At 47.7% G+C, this 22563-nt stretch overlaps 1 protein-coding gene across 1 annotated transcript in view; it reads left to right on the forward strand.

Moving 5' to 3' along the window:
* LOC122375493 (neurogenic locus notch homolog protein 2-like) overlaps positions 1 to 22563 on the forward strand; it is a 60146-nt gene that overhangs the window by 16740 nt on the left and 20843 nt on the right. The window contains exons 4-16 of the mRNA XM_043354903.1: positions 4298 to 4438; positions 5172 to 5414; positions 7234 to 7380; positions 9173 to 9307; positions 9462 to 9599; positions 10787 to 10927; positions 11721 to 11810; positions 12218 to 12298; positions 13006 to 13152; positions 18589 to 18681; positions 20204 to 20287; positions 20783 to 20863; positions 21414 to 21443. Coding sequence (XP_043210838.1) covers positions 4298 to 4438; positions 5172 to 5414; positions 7234 to 7380; positions 9173 to 9307; positions 9462 to 9599; positions 10787 to 10927; positions 11721 to 11810; positions 12218 to 12298; positions 13006 to 13152; positions 18589 to 18681; positions 20204 to 20287; positions 20783 to 20863; positions 21414 to 21443 — 1551 coding nt within the window. The remainder of the gene's footprint in view (positions 1 to 4297; positions 4439 to 5171; positions 5415 to 7233; positions 7381 to 9172; positions 9308 to 9461; positions 9600 to 10786; positions 10928 to 11720; positions 11811 to 12217; positions 12299 to 13005; positions 13153 to 18588; positions 18682 to 20203; positions 20288 to 20782; positions 20864 to 21413; positions 21444 to 22563) is intronic.

The raw sequence follows: 22563 nt of genomic DNA on the forward strand, positions 1-22563 counted from the left end.
GTGGCCGAACCAGGAGTGTGGCTGCAGAGGAGCCGACGCCGCCGACCCAGCTGCACGCGCCTCTGCTCAGGATGTCGAGCTCCGCCTCCCAGCGACCGCCGACCTGCTTACCCGGACTGGATCCTGCCGCACGGCGGCTGCCGGTGGAAACTTCTGTGACTGGGCACGCAGGTGCCATTAGCGAAGGCGCCTGCGCCATCAGGCGATGATTGTCTCGAAGTGGCGGTGCCCCCCGATAGCGGCGGGCTGACGGCTGCGAAGCAGTTAACGTCCGTACCGGCGGAGTCGGGTGCTAGCGAAGCTGGTGATCGCCGGTTGGGCCGATTGCGGAAACAAACTGATTTTTTTCATAGTTATGTGTTGGTGTGCGGCGCAATGGCTCATTTTCTTCGGGAAGGGCAGTGTAGGGACTTGGTGCCGGCTGGCGGCCTGTCTGTGTGCACTGACATCTGTGCACACCCCTGCCGCGTCCCTGCGTGGACGCTGACCGCTGTGCACGTCCGGCGCCTCGGGCACACGGTGGCCGATCGCAACCGGCCGGTGAGTCGCGCCGGTCAGTCAGCGCCAGGACTTAATACAGGCTGCGTCGATGGACAGGCTTCTCAGTACCATACACACTGCCAGCGGACAGATGAGTTCAGTGGGAGTGCGACACTGCGACTCCGGTGTAGGTGTGACGGTCAGTGGACATGCTCGTGGCGGCAATGCAGCATGCAGTCATTCTAGCACCCACAGAGCGGCATACGGCCAGCAGTGACCTGACTCCAGCCCAGATGGCCCGCTGCAGACCCGGTGCAAGACGACCCCCGATCAGCTGCGGACCTGCGGTCCGGGCGCCAGGCCAAAGGCCGCTACGCCACGGTCACGGTCAGCTGACGTCACGGCGGATGAGTCACCCGGGCCGCCTCACAGCGCAGTGACGGTTACGTGACACGCCCGCGCCTGCGCCGCTGGCGGCCACGTGGCTACCAGCAGTTGCTGTCGCTGCCGCCGCGGCGCCACCAGCGCTGGAGGTGTCCACACCTACCACTGACGTCACGATCACGCGATCGCTGGGCAGAGGTCACACGATTGCTGGTCGCTCCCGCCAAGATGGCGTCAGGGTGGCTTGGCCTTGGGTGCACAGAGACATTAGGTCATGCACGTGGACAGGTCTATGAACACAACAAGATGCGAGGCTAGCAGTCTGGTGGCAGCATAAATCGTATCTCCCTGAAATGGGGCACGAGCATAACTGCGTATACGGTCGGTGATACTGTCGGCCGTTGGAGAGCTCTGGCCTGAACAATAATTGCCGACGCGCAACCCTGTCCTAGGGCCAGTCGGTCATGGCGGCCAGTAGGGCGTCAGCGGAAATGCAGGATACGACCCACCTTATTTGCGCCTAGTGGCAATCTGCAATCGTCGGCAGGCAGCACAAAGATGTTCCCTCTGTGATGGTTTGTCAGCAAAGGGAAGGGTGCAGTTCGTGGGGCGCCGCCGCCTGTAGTCACTTCCACGTCAGTGCAATGTCTGGCCGACCGCTAGGTGTCACTGGGTGTTTCATATGAGTCATGGGTTCGCACGATGCCGCCGCCGAGTACGTACGGGCGTTTGCGGCGCCGATGTGTGTATGGCTGTGGGCCTCGCCGTTCTAATGAATCTTACAGTCTCATCCGATCCAGTAAGGTGCCATAGTTACTCCATCGTGTGTAAAATAACGCCGAGAGTCGAATGATCCGATCGCGGCTCATGGTTTCAGCTAAAGGAGACGAGCCTTTGAACCTTTGAAACATTATCAAAAGATGTGGGTTTTGTTCATTCACATCAGTGTTTTTGAGTGATTGTTGCTCTGCATTCCATAATTACGGAGCGAGCGAAGCGAGCGGAGTCTTTACGGAGCGAGCGAAGCGAGCGTAGTCTTTCCTTAGATTAACGGAAATTTCTGAGTATGAGCGGCCGGCCGGCCGTGGTCACGCTTCTGCGAGGCTCATATCTCAGCAACCACTTGACCGATTTACACGCGGTAATTTTTGTAGGGTAGCTTCATTCCTTCTACCAAGTATTGGACTATTCCCGATGCATGTGGGTGACCCCTTATGCACGTGCCACGTGCAAAACGAAGAGGTGTCCGTTTTGTAATTGTTGCAATATCTCGGTAACTACTTGGCCGATTGCGCTGAAAGTTGGCATGTAGGTAGGCACCCACTAGGCACTGCATATCCATGTGCCAGAGTTGGGGTGCTGCTGCACGTGCGCACGTGCAGGGGTCGTTTCCAGATCTCGAGAACGGCTCGACCGATTGCGCTCAAATTTAGTACACAGTTAGGGACCGGTTAGTAGGGTGCCGTGCACAAGTTAGTTGGGACCCATTTTGCACGTGCGCACGTGCAGGGTGCCGCTTCCAGATCTCGAGAACGGCTGGGCCGATTGTGCCCAAATTTGGCACGTCGCTAGAGACCGGTTAGTAGGGTGCCGTGCACAAGTCAGTTGGAAGTACCTCCTCGCAATTTCGCACGTGCAAGGCCCACCCTCTCGCTCGCTCCGTTAGTCGCCCCAAAAGGCGTTATACTGGTACGTAGAATAACGGAAATTTCTGAGTATGAGCGGCCGGCCGGCCGGCCGGCCGGCCGTGGTCACGATTCTGCGACGCTTATATCTCAGCAACCACTTGACCGATTTACATGCGGTAGTTTTTGTAGGGTAGCTTCATTCCTTCTACCAAGTATTGGACTATTCCCGATGCATGTGGGTGACCCTTTATGCACGTGCCACGTGCAAAACGAAGAGATGTCACTTTTGCAATTGTTGCAATATCTCGGTAACTACTTGGCCGATTGCGCTGAAAGTTGGCATGTAGGTAGGCACCACTAGGCAATGCATATCCATGTGCCAGAGTTGGGGTGCTGCTGCACGTGCGCACGTGCAGGGGTCGATTCCAGATCTCGAGAACGGCTGGACTGATGGCGCTCAAATTTGGCACATGGTTAGGGACCGGTTAGTAGGGTGCCGTGCAAAAGTCAGTTGGGACCCATTTTGCACGTGCGCACGTGCAGGGTGCCGCTTCCAGATCTCGAGAACGGCTGGGCCGATTGTGCTCAAATTTGGCACATCGCTAGAGACCGGTTAGTAGGGTGCCGTGCACAAGTCAGCTGGAGGTACCCCCTCGAAATTTCGCACGTGCAAGGCTCACCCTCTCGCTCGCTCTGTTAGTCGCCCCAAAAGGCGTTATACTGGTTTTTAGGCTGTTTGGTAATAAAAATATAAACTGAGGGAACCTTGATTTGTTCATGAGTGAAATGAAGCAAGGGCAACCACAAGTCAGGGATGGATAGCACGATCAATAACGTGTGATGGTCTCGAATTGCTAGAAGCGATTTGTTATCTGACAGCTTCGAGAGAAACAACTAAAATATGCGATGTACGAAAATACGAAATATACGAAAAATACGAAAAAAGGCTATTCATTATGCGGGTGTTCGTTTCTATTTTTGCCAGACAAAAAACGCGACGCACCTACTTGCTTTTTTAATAATATTCCCACGTCACAGTTCTTCAGCCGGTCCTCATCCGTCACGGTCCCTCTGGACACTCGTGAAGGCTATCTTTATGAAGGTCGCGTTGTCTCACGACCAGTTAGCCGTGAAGATCAGGGAAAGCCACTTCACGAAGGGCTTTATTGATGGCTGACTTTGCATGGCTCCGACACAGGAACGTCTCCTCACGAGAATGCAAAACACTGACGAATCATGGGCTATAACTCACGATTTGAGCCTTGACTTTTGTGCTGTTCCCGTCTCCGAGCGGTGAGAGGTCGACCTTCATATAACAGCGTTCTGAGGAACTCTTCATCTTGAAGTCCATAGCCTCTCCATTAGCACATCCGGGCTAAGATGTCCGTAATTTGTCGCTGTTGAAATTGTGATCGTGCGTCTTAGGACTGCTAGCTCGGTCATCAATTTTTAGGCGCACTACGAGTGACTCTTTAGAGCGCAGGCCACAGGAAGTTGTGGCTGCTATAGGGAGATCAGCATACCGCACTACCGAGGACAATGCTGATAACTAATTGAGACATAATTATGCTACACGAAGTTCCACAGCTTTGCTTGAATTTACTCAAAACCCAGACGTTTCACTCAAGCTGCAAAAAGTATTTTCCACTATTTGTCTGCAAAATGACCGCTGAAAGTCAACACGCCATATGACATTTGTAATTGCTTCGTATTTTTCAGCATTCGTTATGTTCCAAGCATAAGTACAATCGTTCATTGTTTTCATCAGCGCCATCCCACTGGCTTTCCTTCCTCTCTTGTTTCAGAGGAGCGGGTGGAGAAGCGGGGCCTGTGTCCGGCGCGGCTCTCGTTCGGCCCCTGTGTTACCGTGTGCTCCCAAGACGGGGAGTGTCCCGGGGACAGCAAGTGCTGCGACACCGGCTGTGGCGCCGTCTGCTCCTCTCCCTGTGAGTGTTGAATACTGAGACTGCGATATTCTTCTTTTCTAGAAAAAAGACGAAGTGATCATAGAATACAAAAGGATAAAAGATTTCGAACTTAGCAATACCAGCTTAGCAATATCACCAAGTGACGGTGGATCACATTTTAGCGTATGAATCACATCATACCAATAACCAAGCCTGCATATTATCATGCCGACAGTAAAACAGGGATTAGCTTTGCAGTTTGAATGTTCGCCGGCATCCATCCCGCACACGAGCCGCAGAATTCAGTGTTGTGCGGAATAGCATAACCACAAGGTGCGGTTGCTGAGAAGTGAGACTATTCCTGTATTGACTTGTGATGCGTGCTGTTAATATAACGATATGAATTATGATGTTGGTATGCGAACGACCCTGGGTTACGGATGTTTCTTGTGCGCAGTGCACGTATACAATTATAGGATTATCATAGTTGCTTTAGCTATTAGATGATCTGTTACATCATTCGTTGATATAATAATCATTTTTTGCTTCGTTTTTTCTTAAAAATGGGCTGGTTTTTAGTCTATCCAAAATGCTATTGCCCCAAAATTTATCATCTAACTTTTCAGATAGTGGGCAGTTAGACGAAGCCACTCTCCACGGCCAAAGATCAGTCTGCGTAAATATGATGTGTGGAACTAGATACGGAACTACTGAGTAAACCACCGAATAATGCAGACGCATTCTCTTCAGCATTTATCCCTCTCGTCCCCAGACGTGGCCAAGCCCGGGTCGTGCCCCGCTCCTCAGCTGCGGGGCGCCAGCTGCGCCGTCCAGTGCTCGCTCGATCACGACTGCCCCTCCGACCAGAAGTGCTGCTCGAACGGCTGTGGCCGCACGTGCAGCGCGCCCTCAGACGAAGCCCTCTGTCCCAACGGCACCAGCTTCTACAACAAGTGTAACAGGTGCACCTGTATTGACGGCAAGGTGGAGTGCGAGACCAACATCTGCGCAAAAGGTTAGTTGGAGGAGGCAGGGTAGATGGGGAGAGTGTGTCGAGGTATAGCGGGGAGTGGGTGGCTTGATGAGATTTACGAAAGGAATTCATTTGATAGAATTTGCAACTGAAAGCCGGCGGTCGATTATCATATGCTTTGCCGTATAATCACACACAAATATTTGGGGTTATGTACTTTTAGCAATTACTTTTCAGGAAGGGTACGACAAATAGACATTTTCACAAGTTGTTTCGACGTTTTACATCTCCTAGCAAGATGCTTTTAATTGTTTGTTAGAAAGAGCTTGTTGGTAGTAATGCAAATATTTCGGTTATTTGTCAATGTGACAGGGCCGGATGCTAATTAATGCCAGGGAGCGCAATCGCTTGCTTCGGAGAATCGCAATGCAACCTAAAGTTCATACTTCTGTCGACATTTAATTACCAAAAGCATAGTCATACTAATTTTACTTTTGGGTATTTACAATGTGTCTTAGTATGATCGACTGCCCGATGAAAAGCAACAGTAGAGGTATCATTTTTATCGTATTTTATGGGACATTGTTAAATAAGTGGTTTGCTGTTGACCGATAACAAGATTAATTTTATCAGTATTTACACTCAAGCTTCAACTTCACGTCAGGAATCAGCTTCATTCACAGCCAACCAGCCCAGCACGATTCTGCAGTTCTTAACTGATTCAAACACGAGTGTAATTACGAGCGAGCGAGCGCAGCGAGCGAAGCGAGTCTTTTCAATATAACGGAAAAATCTCAGTTGAGCGGCCTGGCCCGGCCCGGCCTGTAACGCTTTTGAGAGGCTTAGCAACCGCTGGACCGATTGGCCTGCGGTCTTTTTTTGCTAGGTAATGTAAAGTTTTTTAGTTAAGTTAAGTTTTTTTGCTCAAAAGTAGTCAAATCCCTTCTACCCCGTAATTGACTACTTTTGATACATCTCAGTGACCGTCGTGGCACGTGCCACGTGAAAAGTCAAGGGTGTTCAAGCAGTTTTGCAAAAGTAATGATTTTGAGAGGCCCATATCTCAGCAGCGGCTTGAGCGATTGTCTTGCGGTAATTTTTATAGGGTAGCTGCATCCCTTCTACCAAATTTCGGATACTCTTGATCTATGTGAGTGACCCCCACTGCACGTGCAAAATACAAAAAGAAGAGGTGCCAAATTTGTTCCCATTTCTATAACTCGGTAATTACTGGGGCGATTTCGCTGAAACTTGGCATACAGGTAGGCACCCACCAGGCAATGCATTCCCAATCCCATGTGTTGCGGTCGGGGTGCTACTGCACGTGCGCACGTTCAGGGGGCGCTTCCAGATCTCGAGAACGGCTGGGCCGATTGCGCTCAAATTTGGTACACGGTTGGGGACCGGTTAGTAGGGTGCCGTGCGAAAGTCAATTTGGACCCCGTTTGCACGTGCGCACGTGCAGAATGCTGTTTCCAGATCTCAGGAACGGCTGGGCCGATTGCGTTCAAATTTGGCACACTGCTAGCGACCGGTTAAAAGGGTGCTTTGCTTAAGCCCGTTGGAAGTATCCTCTCGCCCTTCCGCACGTGGAGGGCTTACTATCTCGCTCGCTCGTTCTTCGCCCAAAAGGCGTTTTACTGGTATTAGATAATTGTTGTTCCTGTTTCATATCACCACCCAATTATATGAAGAGTCGGGATACGTTTGCTATAATCCTTGGAAAATCCAAACAAGCTACTTCACCCTTCATCTATGTATGTCGGACCAGAATCATGCCTTGCGGAATCGTCACTGAACACAGTAACCGCGCGATTAACACGCCCAAAACTCATTAAACCAACTTGACCGACCATTTCAGAGAAGTCTGGCTCCTGTCCGAACAAGGCGTTCCTTGCCAAGCTGAGGAGCAGAGGCTGCGGGAACAAGTGTTATGGAGACGACGACTGTCCGAGCGACAGCAAGTGCTGCGAGGCGGACGGCTGTGGACCGATTTGCACCCCGCCAGGTAAATATTTTTGGCATGCATTTTCTCTCATTTTGACTTTTTTTATAAGGCTGTTTAAGCAAAAAAATCAACTTTTTACTCTATCACAAGTAGGACCAAGCATTTAAAAAAGGACTTAAATCTAGAAAAATGTCTCGATAATGCTTATGGTAGCTGCCCACTTGCAGTGACTTGTAGGTTTCCTAAGAACTGAGTTTATACTTAGTTGTGCTAAATCTCCATGTTTGTTGCGATGAGGTAACGAGAACGTCTTAGCTCAGAGCCTCTGTCCTTAATGACTGTCCCTGACATTCCTCGAAGTTGTCTTTTATTTCCAATGGCCAGTGATGTTCCAGCCATAGATATTATCTTTCTGCTAAGGTGAGGCGGACCACCGTCACTCTGTGGTTTATGACAGCGAGTTAGTCTGGCAGAGATAACAGTCTTTTTGGATCCTAAAGCCTGGTAGCTATTTGGGCTATTTCACTTACAGGTTTTATTTGTGACCTTTTTTCTATTCTGTTGTAGGATGGGCGTTAGTGCCATGGTGTTACTTCAAATTGGGCGAGAGGGTATTAAGTGGTTGAAACTGTGTACGGGTATAATATTTTAGACATGTCAGATATCAAGAGTGGAATTTCCTTTATCCGACTCGATGTAATCCAGAAACATGGTCATTAGTGGCTTTGAAACCGCTTGCACCTTCCAGAAATGAAACTGATTGAAAATGATATATCTTGTTGCAGTTTTATGTGAAGACTGCAGAAACCAATCTACATAGTTAACCCTCGCCCATGTAGGGGGGGGGTTGGTGCAACCCCCCCCCCCCTGAGGTTTTTCGGAAATAGTGCAAAAACGGCGGCGCGCAGCGCCGCCAAATTTTGGGTACCTTATGGGGCAAACCTTGCGCATCTTTTGATAAAAAAAAATTGACCGGGTCATGTCAGGTCACGGAGTTATGACGTCACAAAGGGAACAGCCTCCGGCCGGATTTTCACAAACTGAGTGCCAACGCCCGAAGTTTCCTGCCGGTGGTACGGACATCGGTTGATGGATCGTGATGAAACTTCCCATGCATGTTGGGGCAAGTATTGGCTATCATATGGTATAAGAAACTTGACCGGGTCAGGTCAGGTCACGGAGCTATGACGTCACAAGAGGAACAGCGTCCGGTACTATTTTTGAAAATCGCCCGAACCACTATTTTGCTAATTCTTGTCACCTCAATGGGAATATGCAGCCATATTAGCTTCTATAGGGAGCAAATGGACCTTCCAAATCCAAAAATACAATCAGATTTCAAAAATTTAAATTTTGATTTTTCGAATTTCTGCCGCCGACTGTGACCTTGCAGACTTCCGGCGCTCCCAACGCGCCATTTTTAGAGCTAGGGAAACGAAATACATACCAAACGATAGTGAATTGATCAAGGAACACGATAGTGAAGATTTCAAGTCGATATCTCCCACCGTTTTGCCGCAATCGCCGCGGAAAGTTGAAAAAAGTCTATTTTTCCGAAAATTTGACCTTTGACCGGTCAAAAGTAGGTCAAATGTTGACCGAGGACCAAAAAATATACCACCAATCGCGAGATCTCGGCGAGAGCAATCCGTTGGTCTTTTCCGCTAAGCTCTACGACGCTCCGTTTTCAAACGCCAAGGGGGGGGTCGCACCAACCCCCCCCCTGCATGGGCGAAGGTGGCAGATCGCCGTTTACGGGCGAGGGTTAAGTCTGACACCGACAGTTCAAACTCAATGTCCGTGCCCAGTTAAATTCAAATATCTCCCCCTCTCCCTCCTCTCTCCCGAGCAGCGGAGGAGAAGCCGGGCCTATGTCCAGCCGCTGAGGGCCAGGATCGGTGCGGCGACTTCTGCGACACCGACTCTGACTGTCCACAGAGCTCCAAGTGCTGTCTCACCGGCTGTGGACGCACCTGCAAGCCGCCAGGTGGGTTCAGCTGCCTGAGAGGGCTTGCATTAGATGATTATGCTATAAGAACTGCTGTTAGCTTTCATTAGGACAGGAAAGGAGCGACATGACAGTATGCGATATAACGGTATCCTGGTAATGTTACATCTTAATTCGTTTGTTCTTCCCTCAGATGAGCCCGGTTTCTGCCCAGCCGAAACGGCTTCCCCTAACTGCTTGTTCCGTAAGAATGAGTGTTCGTCGAACTTCGACTGCGGAAAAGGACAGGTGTGCTGCGACACATCGTGCGGCAAAAAGTGCTCCAAGAAAGGTAAGTTTCGAAAACCTTTGTTTCTTTGATTTTCAAAAAAGCGCTTATGCTCACATGTTGTTTCTTTGATGGTCTGGAATTCATGAGATGGCGGGCGCATTTTTAACTAATAATTTGATGAGTAGAATGTCAGGCCAGCTGCCCAGGCTCCTGGTCCAATTATTACCCCGGTACCGATGACAAGAATGTTCTAAAAAATGTTCTTAAAAAATTCATGATTGAAACAACGATGGACTCGATATTCGTGTTGCTGCTTTAGCGTAGAACGGACTTTTAAGTGGTATGTGGGTTCTTAGTGACTGACGGCGGATGAATTAAGTGGAATTCAATGTGGATTCTCCAAGCTACCTGTTTATTCCAGATATGAAGGATATATTGCTGACACTACTGATGGTAGAGTTGTCAATACCGTCGGATTTGCGATATAATCTTCTAGTGCCAAGGGACCTCCCATTAAGCGTACCTATGTTGATTATTCTTATACACTACTTGCTTAGTAAATCTGCACTTGGAAGGTCTGCTTATGTCATACTGACATCATACCATTTAGTGAACTCATGACTATGATATAAGCCCACCGTAGAACGCACGTGAGGCTCAGCCATGTAAATGTATAATCCCCGATGAACACTTGGTGGTTAGTTGCGATTCTTGTGTCCAGAAATGGATTGCATATTACATTGGCCGTCCGTCTCCAAAAGTCATCGACAAAAACCTTCGAGCTTATCTCTTGTTTTCTAGATTTGCTGAATGCCCCCTGAAGGCTCAAAAGTATCTAATAAATTACATCATCCCATGCCGGCGAGGCTTACCCGGCATTATAGGATGCCTATCAATGCGGCATTGATCCCCTCAACCCAGTAAATGTCATCAAGTTAAAGGAAGTGGCATCTGTTGCTATGCTCTGCAACAGTCCTAAGAAGATTTGCGGCTGGTGTTGACATTTATTTGTTTGCATTCATTGATCACCAAATCCTCTTGGTGGAATGGTAATGTCGTACATCAAGTACCGGTGTGCGAACTTTTCAGAATAACCCTACACGAAAAATGACACGGCATCCTGAGCCAATGTATCCGTCAAAGATTGGCAGAAAAAGGACGAGGTAAGCTCCCCATATCCAACTAGGCGTAGGCAATGTGTTTATTATTCTCAGAATCCGCTAATGCTGTCTACCCCGCTGTTTCAGTGTCGGAGAAGCCTGGTCTGTGTCCCAACCCGGACAAGCTGACTCTCGAGCAGGGAGTCTTCTGCAAGAGCGACCACCACTGCCCCCGCGACCTCAAATGCTGCGGAAACAAACGAGGCGACGTAGGGTGCACGCAGCCCAGTGAGTATGATGCTACTATGCATGGTCACTTATCCTCTCTTGGGCCTCCATGCCAGTAATCAGTGGCTGGCTGAATTCTCGTACTGTCGATGCTTTACTGTACGATTGAGTGTTATTATTCTTTCATCCATATGCGGTAGTGTCTGGCGCGCTGTTATTTGCGTGAAGCACTGGCATAAGAGTGGTGTTATGCGTCAGACATTTTACCTCTCGGTTTCCACGCAAATACGCAGTGCTCTTGAAAAAAAGTTTGGTGATAGGATAGCTATGTGTAGAAACTGCTTTCCGTGATGGTGTTGGTACGTCGACGCTGCTCATCAACATTTATCTTCCTCAAAGTCTAAAATATCTACATGTCGTTACTTACTCAACCCTAACTCGAGAGGCGTGCATAATTTGAACGTCCTTGCCGACTTCAATCGGTTATGGTGGGCGGCCAGACCAACTGTTGACCCCTGACCCCTTCAAACGCGGACGCTCACGTTCCTCTGGTGTCAGCCGAGATGACCCAGTATCTGCCAGAGGTCCGACGTTTAGGGTGTTCACGTAGGGTCAAAGGGTCATCCAGCGTGCGGCAAAAGGTGTTGGGTTGAATGTGGAAGGCAGTGTTTTAGACGTTTGTGAGATGGGTGATAAAGGGGTTTGTGGAGAGAGGCATGGCTTCGAGCCATAGTGAAATGCGTGCTGAGCTGTATGGTTGGTGTCGATTCGATAATGTTGAGATTTGGTTGTGTAACGTGCTTATACCAGATCTTGTGTTCGAATTCACCATAAAAATTGCTCTTCTTTTCAGCTCAATACAAGACCACTTGTCGGAATGTGCAGTGCACAAAGCCGGGATATTACTGCGTGGATATGGAGGAAGGACCCGAATGTGTCAACAGTAAGTGAATTACAGTTATAATGTAATTCGCAAACCATTGAATAAAAGACATGTACTGCCTACACGCAAGGTCCACTCATCGCTATTCCATTAGTTTTACTTTTTACTCGGTGTTACGGAGGCACCACTGTCATAGACGGCATCTTTTCTGTTCTAATTATCATTTTTAGTTATGCATTTCGTTCTGTTAATATCACGGCCAGTCTCGCCTATGACCTCATGTCCACAAAGGAGACGTCCATTCTATTTCTATGATCTCCAGTCTGTCTCTTTCTGTGGCCTCCAGTCAACACGTGACCTCCAGTCAACACCTGTGTCCTCCCATGAACACCTGTGACCTCCAGTCCATGTATGTAAGTTGTAGCTTCCATATCCGTCCGACACTGACCGCCGCTCCCCCGTTGCAGAGCCTATGTCGACGTGCGCCGACATCAAGTGTGAGGAGAACTCGTCGTGTCTGCAGCGACACGACAAGGCCGTCTGTGTCCGTGAGTTCATGACACGCGACACGTGTAAACGCCAGACAGCCGGGGTCGTACTGAGAGAGTAGAGTTAGTCCAGTCGGTGATTAGTGAAGCAACGCTCTTCCTGGTATTCCGTACGGGGAACAAAGTGAGTCGTTGATACGATATTGTAAATGTCGTATTTATAATTGCTGGGAGGGATAATACTCGCAGTGAGATAATTTAACGGATTAGAGTACTGTGAGATAATTTCGCCAAACTTAAACGGTTGTTCATTCATGCATCGCCATGAGTCTCGCCATATACAGCCTCTTGAAATCCTCACAATTCGTATCCCTATTACACGTAAGCCCGCCCACGAGCATGTTTCATTTTTGCGCTACTCAAATCCTCTTGATCTACCGTGAGCCGCAAACCGCTCCCATTCCTCCAGTTCTTATCTACATATTTATGCCAGCAACTCTCCCCATGCTTTAATCCAAACCTGCTAAACAACAACATCGTATTCTGCCTGCCGTTTTGTGCTAAATACCGCGTCTCACTAAACCCACCACACAGGTTCAAGCATCGTACTTGGTGCCACGACCTGTGACCTATCCGGTTTGGTTGACCTAAGCGGTGACCTCAGCTGACCTATTGGTGAGCTTACTGACCTTATCTCGATCTCGATCTCCTGCTGACCTCGTGACCTCGTGGTGACCTCAACTGACCCGCTGACCTCTGTCCGGCAGCACACACCAAGGTTGGCCAGTGTCCGCTGGCGGCCACCCCGCTGCGACCCTGTAAGAAGTCCCGCATTCTCTGTCAGAAGGATGAGGACTGTGAAGGAGGCAACATCTGCTGTACCGCTGGGTGCAGCCGGAAGTGCGTCAAACCACGTAAGTGCGCGTTATACTTGTGTCAAACCATGTCCCACGAGGGGCGAGTGTCAGGCCATATAGACTCATACTACCGCCCGTATAGCTAAGGTGGTTAAAGGGACCCTCCCACCTTAACATTAGATTTGAGTTGAGATAGCCAAAATGGGGTCCCTGGCTCACAATTACCGGTTTCGGCACTCACAACATCGAGAAATGCCTTAAATCGGATATATTGAATTTCAAAATTGCAGCATTTTGATTCAGAGGGGCTAATGCATAGGAATACCCCTCTGAATGTGTGACGTCAGCGCAGATATCTAACGATTTTTAAATGTTTGACTAAAACGTTTTGTAGCACGCGGTGGTATATGCTGCTTTGCGCGCAACAAGTGCCGCACTTTCAGCTGCCAAACTATTGCTTCCAAATAAAGTCGCTAGGAACAGCGGAGATCCCAAAAAGTAAACAAAAGTAAAAGTCTAATATCTTGAAAACCAGTGAATATTTTTCGGTGAAATTTGGTAGGTATTCCTTTTTGCTCTTTCTGAACCGAGCGACATCACTTTCATGCCAATTCATAAACTTTTTTGAAGGTGGGAGGGTCCCTTTAACTACATAAGAGAACGCATTTGAATGATGGGTTCACGGCATGACATGAAGTTCACTGCGTATGGGTGATTCGTATTCACATGCCAAATATTCATTTCAATTGATTACAACGCCTTTGCGTGAAAGCACCTACAGTCGAATAGACTGCGGAATATCATGCGCAAAAGGCGGCTTTCCTGCCACTGGTATGGCTTGTAATGCTAGTGCGACCACGGCCAGCTATTTTCAGCTACGTACTATGGATTTCAGACCCCCTGGAACAGTCCTTTTTGGCTCTTTCTCGTTACCTATACGCTTGATTTCAACCAAACTTTGACACAATGAGTTTCAAGGGCCTACCTAATTTTTACTAATATGGTCTTTTAACAAATTGTTAAAATGAAAGGCTCTTGTCATTGACTTGTAATGGTAAAAATTGATCGGAAAAGTCTGCGCCGTGGTAGAGGCTAGCATGGCGTAGCAGCGTCAGCTGTTGCGCCGCAGCTAAGCTCCGCCCACTGCGCCGCGACACAGAGACCGGTCATTCGCCTCTCGGGGTCAGGGCGGTGCGGAGCTCTGGCGGACTGGAACAAGACGCACGCTAACGCAGGTGCCCTTGCGTGAATGTGTCATCTCGCGCGGAGAGAATGAGGATGAAGAACGCAATGCAATGCAGATCGGTGCATGTATAAAGCGATAAGCACTCCTTCCAACTACAGAGTAAGCTCCAGAATGTTATTGCCTACAAAATTAAAGGAATCTTACTTTCAATAATTTATAACGAGCTTCTCCGCTGCCCTGTTTTCCTACAGGCTATGGTGCATTTAACCCTATTCCTGGCGGGCTCCGCCGGGACAAGAAACTGGCGGGGGGGGGGGGGCCGATTCGGCCCCCCTTCAGATCTCAAAAACTACACATCGCAGCGACAAACGGTAAACGGCATCGGATACGCACGGTCAAGATCTACAATTTTTACTAAGGTCATTTTCAGGTCAGGTCAAAGATGACGTCACAGGGGTCGAAAAAGTCAAAATGGCGGCGCTAGATATGGAGAGAGTTTTTCTCGAATAACTTTCGAATTAGTCAAGATAGGAACAAACTAAGGGCATCATCGTGATCCTCTCGTTAATCCGCATCGAATGATATAGATGTTGACCTCGAAAGGTCAAGGTCAAAGGTTGACCTCAGGTCACGTGACCTCGAGGTCATCATGTATATCATTCGATGCGTCTTGACGAGCTGAACACAATGAGACCATCCACGCGTCTGTATCTTGTTCCTGTACGGAGTTATTGGCCAAAAACCTTTGGTGACCTTTGATGACGTCACATGACCTCACAGCTGCCCAACAGCAAAACAGACCTCAAGGTAGTGAAGGTTGATCGTATATGAAGTCATGTATGGTATATGGGGCCATTCCGACCCGTTTTAGTGGTAAAAACAGGCAGTTGATTTTTCCCCCATTGACTTATAATGGGGAGGTCGCGAAACTGACCTGACCTTAGGTCACCGATATCAAAATTCCGAGATATACAAATTGCACATACTGGTACGCTAACTAAAGCCTGAAGAGAAGAAATTGATCGGTCAAAAACTCTAGCTCTGGCGTGATTGCAAACTTTTCTGAGGTAGGGTCACCAAACCGCCTCTGGTGACCTGACCTGAGGTCAGATCAACTCAAAATTTTCAGACATGTTGCGTAGAAGCCTTTTAGGAAAAGTCAGAAAATTTGAGCTTCCTAGCTCAACGCGTTTGGGAGAAATAACCAAAAAACCTCAGGGGGGGGGGGGCTCCTGAGGCCCCCCCCCCCCCCCCGCCAGGAATAGGGTTAAGGAGCAACGAAACAGAATCTACTGGATTGTCTTTAGATACGTATTTGCTATGGAATGTGACATTCAACGGCCTTATTTAATTGAGGATATCCACACATGTACTTGCATTTCGTGTTTTTTTTTTAGAATAAAATTGTGTTATTTTTGGGTGTGAAAATATTCAATTTTCCATAATAGTTCCACAATGCTTTGAGGATATCGTTGATAGATCTTAGGGCTGAAAAACATTAAAACAGAGAAAGATGTTTTTCGTCTACCGTTTTTGTCTCGGGTCTCCTGTCTCTGCTCTAGCGTTTATGCACATTGTTTGCTGTGCACTAGCCTGGCCACCGTCTACCGTTAGTCTCATTGTCACTTTGTCTCATCTTCCTTTTTCTTTCTTCCTCCGTCCTTATTTGTCGTAGAACACCTTAATAATAAAAGTTCATGACGTGCGAACAAGTGCTCCACTTCGCTGCTGCGCTGCGCGCGCGGCCCGCACGCCGGCCGGCCAGACTGCGTCTGCCGCCGACATGACCCGAGGCTGGACCGCAAGTGGGCGGAGCCAAGCCGCAGTGACGACCAATCAGAGGGGAGACAGCGCCCAGTCTGTGCCAGCCTCTAAGCAGGGCTCTGACGACCTTAACATTATCAGTCAATGACAAGTGCCTTAATATTTCCATTTTTGTTAATAGACCATATTGATAAAAATTACTGTTAACGCCAGACCCCTTGAGACCCTAATTTTTCGCGATTACTTTTAAATGCGTGAAGGAATTTCAACCAAGCTCAGGACATGGCCGTTTCAAGACAGGCCGAAACTTTTACAATTTAGAAATTTTATCGCCATTTCAATATTTCAGGCACTTGTCATTGACTTGTAATGTTAACTGTTTTTCCATCCTGGATAGAGGCTTTCTACGTCATATGACATTAGGCTCCGCCCACGACTGCGGCATTGACCCGTGCCCATCAGCGACCTCTGTACAAACGACACCCCTGCCATCTGTGAAGGACTATGAATTTCGCTGACGCTTCACGTGCTATGAGTCAATTGCAGCAGACGGTCAAGTAAATGTTAGGCTCTTGTTGACTCTTGTACTCGTATATAGGACCAAGAGGACCATCACTCCTCAACCTACTACTCAGTCGTGCTTCGAACAAACGTTAACGATTCCTAACAAATACGATTTTCGATGTAGGGTATCTGTTTGAAATACGAGCGAGCCGTATGATGTGAAGCTCAGGCAATTAACTTATTATTGCGTTGTTCGATGGTTGCATAGCGATGTACAAATCGGCAGCTACTTGGTGACATCCGACATCCCATTATCGCATTATCTGCAACGCCATAGGCTTTAAATACAGGTGAATATTTCCTAACCTTATGTCAGTTATATGCCATCTGCCCGTCATTTGCAGCTTATAAAATATATATATATATATATATATATATATATATATATATATATATATATATATATATATATATATATCAGCGAACATATCAGCATTGTAGAAGCAATGCGCATTGAGCATTTATGACTCCTTAGTCATCATGTCGCTCTCTGGGCACTGTCAGCCAAGACGCTACGCACAACTCCGCCAGCTTTCGGCACCGCTCGACCGTCGCCCGTCCCCGCTCCCCGCCACAGCGAGAGTGACCGCGCGCCGGCCCGAAACCGCCGCAGGCCAAGACCACAGAGGCGGGGCTTAGCTGTGACGTCATAACGTATCACAGACTGACTGGTGATAGCCTCTACACACCGGATGAAAATCTTGCTCGAAATTTAACATTACGAGTCAATGACAAGTGCCTGAAATATTGAAATGGCGATAAAATATCTAAATTGTAAAAGTTTCGGCCTGTCTTGAAACGGCCATGTCCTGAGCTTGGTTGAAATTCCTTCACGCATTTAAAAGTAATCGCGAAAAATTAGGGTCTCAAGGGGTCTGGCGTTAACAGTAGGTAGGGCTCTCAAACTACCAATGCCAAAATTTGGTTAAGATCAAACGCATATACAACGAGAAATAGCCGAAAAGGACTGTTCCATAGGGTCTGAAATGCATAATAGTTAACAACAAGGTGTGTCACAGCCAGTAAACTTTCCACAAGCCCAAGAATGTGATTTTCACCTTTCTATGCAAACTGCACACTTCTTAGGTGACTGTTTTGACAAGACAGCCAAAACTCGCTTGTCATGAACCTGTTTCTAATGCTCACTACTGAAAGCGATACTCTCTCGGCTCTTCCTATCAGTTAGTCATAAAACTATCGGCTGACGGGATATTTGAGATACCTCTACAACTACGAGTGCCCTGGCCGGTTGGGCAGCTTCCACCGGGTCTGGCTGCGGCAGACACTGACCGTATTTGGCCGACACCCCCCCCCCCCTCCCCGTCCCACCCCGTCTAGCGCCGACCGGCCTTGCTATTAAGCTCATCTTCTCGTGAGAGGCACGGGTCGCCCGGCCTCAGTCAGGGGTCAGCCGAACTGAAGGGCGACCCCACACGGACTCGTGGTGTTTTTGCGAGCGAGAGAGCATCAGAGTGTTCACGGGGGAGAGAAGTAGGGAAGAGGAGACGAGGGATAAAGAGGAGGAAGAGGCGGGTGAGAGTGTGCAGTCATGCGATTGCCGAATGAGGCGCCGCGAGGGGCCGAGGAATGTGCCCGGGTGGTGAAGAAACGCTGTTATGCGCATCATAAGTGGGTGGGTAAGACAACTTCCGAGTGACCGTGTGTGCGACGCGACCCAAACAGACGCCCAAACAGGAAGTTTGTAATGAACGGAGTGTGTTGATGCGCTTAGAAACGCGGGTGTGTCGGTGTACAGAACGTGTTGTGCAACAACATTCAGCGCGCGAATAATGACTGAGCTGTAGTAAAAAAGCCGCAGTGTTTGTATAGCCATAGCGATGATTGCACTACCGCGCAATTATGATGACCGAATTAATTGATAGCCACTCATTCATTGAGTACTTTTTATCACAATCATTGAGAAATGCAAACATTGAACTCCGCTTGCAAATACTAACGACTGTTCTTTTTTGTTTCAGTGAAGACGGACTGTGCTTCTATGGGCAACAAACTGTGTGAGACGGCTGGTTATATCTGTCAGGACACCCCCAATGGAGCTGTGTGTGTCGAAGGTAAGCTAGAGATTTTAACTGTTTCACGCTCGATGGCTTGTTTTGCATAGCGTGTTATATTTAGACCTCCTTATTTAGATATTGCAGATGACTTGTTATCTATTTTGTTCATTACGATGGTGGATATTGGAGTTGGTCGTTCTGCGCGCCTGAAATATAAATAGCGCGGCATATTGTGCGATGAGCCTGGCAAAAAGTCTAGGTGAATGACGTAAGCGCGTCGGATTTGTGGTTCAGGTGCGTCAGAACGATGATCCGGCATCCAATGATGACGTAGTTAGTTTGCGTTACAGATGTCAGCTGTCGACATTGGTCTTTGATTGAGTTGTGCATGCTTCTGGGATATATGTCACCATAATAACCTTGGTCCGTGGAGCTAATTACTGAGAAACTACAAAAGTGATTTGTCTGCAGTTAAATTACTTGTTGTCTTCTTTTAATCTGCTTTTAACCTTTACTTCACGGTACGTTATCTCTGATTTGAAAGGTCGTCGATTGAAATTAAAAATATCAACATTACAACGTAAAAAAAAATGAGACATTGTGATCCGTTGGTTTCGCGTTATGTATTCAAACTGTAAAAGAGAGTGTCTGACCAAATACGTACATTGTTTTGATAAATGGCACATGTAAAATGCTTCTGAAGAAACATTTATGCTTCGCGACCTGTGTTCGGCCTTTCCAGGAGCCAAAACCACAATCCTCGTCAGTACTCCGGTGGGATTATTTTCTCAAAACAGACGCAGATATATGATGCAGTTATTCTATGGCGTCTATAGATGTCACATCCTATTGGCGTCATAGCGAACATCATGATGGACCCCAAGGGAATAAATTAACAGAACATTAACGAGTAACTGCATGCAATATCGCTTGGCGTCGCTTCCATATTGGGAACGGATGACCTTCAGATTCCAAGGTAAATGAGCATCGTCATTTTATGACAACAAGCATACGAAGCAGCAGAGCTAATCTTTCAACTCGCCGGCAGAACGTCCTTGTCATAACGTTCAACCTTGTGAAGGAATATGGTGTAGCGGGGGAGTATTTGGAGATGCAATGTCTCTGGATGCAACGAAGATGTAATAATTGGCCGCGCTGCCCGAGCTAATTTCGAGCGAATTTCCGATGAGACCGTGATATTGCAATCACCGCGCGCTGATGAATGCTTGTAATGTTGAAAAAGGCGACCGTTTAGTGTATGAACAAAATTAATGGAACTAAGGAACCACATCATTTCGAAGCGTAAAGACAGGAATTAGTGGACCATCATTATTTAAAGTTGCCTCTCTTTGAGTGTCTTACATTAATCACCAATCATCATCCTATAGCAACAAAAGGTTACAAAACCCGAATTATGCTCCGTAACCCGGGAGATGATCAATCAATGATCCTATACTGGCCTTGCGTTGACGTTGCGTGCATTGGTCGTCTTGCTCTGGTTGTTCTGCTGAACAAGGTACGAAGCTTTTGCTATTATGTGCGACGTGTCGTTCACAATGTTCCGTCGGTCCCGTTCCAGACATGTACGACTGCACGAACCGCCAGTGTCCGGTGGGATACATCTGTGACGACCAGTTCACAACCGGGGCCAGGTGCATCAAAGGTGGGTGTGCCGTAGCAAAGATCGGAACTGGGGAACTTCGGTAATGGGAACAACGAATAGTGGTGAAAGTAAAAGCGAAAAGCAAAGTGCATCTGCAGCACACATTGTATAATTTATATGTCATCCATTCAACATCTGGGGCAGAAGCTGGTATTTTTAAAGCTTTACAATCTTAGGTCAAATGACTGTTTTCCGGTTATGCTCGGGAGCCGGGTTATTCCAAAGTCCAGTCCGCCTCTATAACTGAGCTCAGTTTATACCTTTTTTAATGTGATTTTTTATTGCTTTCCGAGAAGCAAAACTAACGAATCGTTGAAATAAATCGTGATTATTTCATGTCTCAAATTAACTTCAGGAACTTCACGGGCACATCCTGAATGGTCGATCAGCAAATGGAGACGCAGATGGCGCTGTTCGCTTTTATATGGCTTACCACTAGGCGGCGCTCTGCTGCGCCGTATAGCGAATCGCTCTTACACAGCTACTCATTTTCAGCCCGGGAAACGTGTGCGGATAAAATCTGCGCGCCCGGTGAGGAGTGCTACGAGGAGGAAGATGGAGCCATCTGCATTCAGAGTAAGCACGAAACACCCTCATAAGGGAAAGACGTTTTACCAATAAGTGTAATGAACTGCATAATTGGAAAGTATCCTGGAATTAGAAAATAGGTTGATTTGTCACCGTTCCGTGATTCTATACTCAGGATACTGAAATCTCTGTCCTCCACGCCGCAACCCCCTCCGGGCTGGACAGGCAACTTTATCTCATGCGGGCTGCTCCCTTGGAGCGGCACCGCTGCTCCCGAGGGAGCGCACCCCGTAGCCGGGTGCAGTGAGTGCCTTGGGGCTGGGTGGCCTGTCCTCTGGACGGGCTCAGCCCCGGCGACTCACTAGGGTGCCTGTCCAGACCAATGTCTCCCCCTATATCCTATCATCCTCCCGGCTCTGAAATGGTCTCATTGGACCGAAAGGGCCTCACCCAACAAAACAAAAACAAACAAAACAAAAGTTGATTTGTCGATGCAACGTTTTACTAGCCTAAACAGAAGCGACATGTAGTGAAACATACAAATGTTGAGTTTGGTTTCTTGTGCAATGTTTTCACATGCCTGTTTTTCCTTTTACAGATTACATTGCTGAAGGATCAATAAATAGAGGTAAGTGGCTGCTTTTATTCCCTTTTTTACCGACATGCAAACAGAGCATGATGTTTTGAAATTCCTATCATGCCGTTTCCTTCACGTTCGCATCAAGATCAATTGTTTTGAGCTCACCTCTGTCCTATGCAAAAGGCAATGACCCATCAATCACAAAGATACTACCTATTGCCCATTTCGAGAGAATTTGCCGTAAGATATATGTACTATGATGGGCTCAGGCAACTAACTCTAATTTACTAATCTCGATTTTGACTATAGGTGAGTCCAGTGATTGTCGGCCTCGTACTTTTCCGACGATGAGTGAGATTGGGAAAGACATTTCGCTCAAAAGCACGATAAACCCTGAGAGCACTTTCTCCATCGCCGTCGGTGCCTCGATTTTGCCGTGGGAGGCAAGGTCGTCTGCAAACACTTTCCTTCTCGATAACAGTCATAGACGATTTATACAATACCGTTTACCAGCCTCGGTCCGGGCAAGCGTGGACTCGGTCGCTTATTTTGTTCTGTGAAAAAGAAAAAAACTCGTTTGAACTACTGTTGAAATTCGTTGACAAAACACGCTCACTGTTTTGCACTTCAATTGGGTCTTCTATTGCTTGTCATGGTATTTCGGTTTTACGTTGTTGCTTTACACATGAAGACATTGGAGAACACTCTCACCACAATCAGACACTTTTGCCATATGACTTGCACCCGCTATTCTATTTGATACACTGTCTCAGTTTTTATGATAACGCATTCATCGTATAGACGTCTAATTGAAGTCAGCACAAGGATGTTTATGAATCAACGGCAGTTGAATGAGACTTGCGTCTCCCATTGAGCATTTGACAACGGCAATAGATCGTCGCATAAAAACCTGACTCATTCAACCTGGTCGAGGCGCATCGTTGACCGACTGGGAAGAAGAGGAAGGGGCTCATTTGAAACGCGCGGATACGACAGTACAGTAGGCCGGACGTGCCGTGCTGTCATATTCGACAGGGATGAGATTTATTTATTTATTTATTTATCAGAATCACCAACAGGGACAAGCCCCACTGACAGGTGAAGTCAACATAAAAACAGTTAAACAGTATAAGACACATTGTAAACATCATACCTGTCGCATCACAGC

The sequence above is a fragment of the Amphibalanus amphitrite genome, unplaced genomic scaffold (genome assembly GCF_019059575.1).
Source record: "Amphibalanus amphitrite isolate SeventyFive unplaced genomic scaffold, NRLGWU_Aamphi_draft 001853F_arrow, whole genome shotgun sequence".
NCBI lineage: Eukaryota > Metazoa > Arthropoda > Thecostraca > Balanomorpha > Balanidae > Amphibalanus > Amphibalanus amphitrite.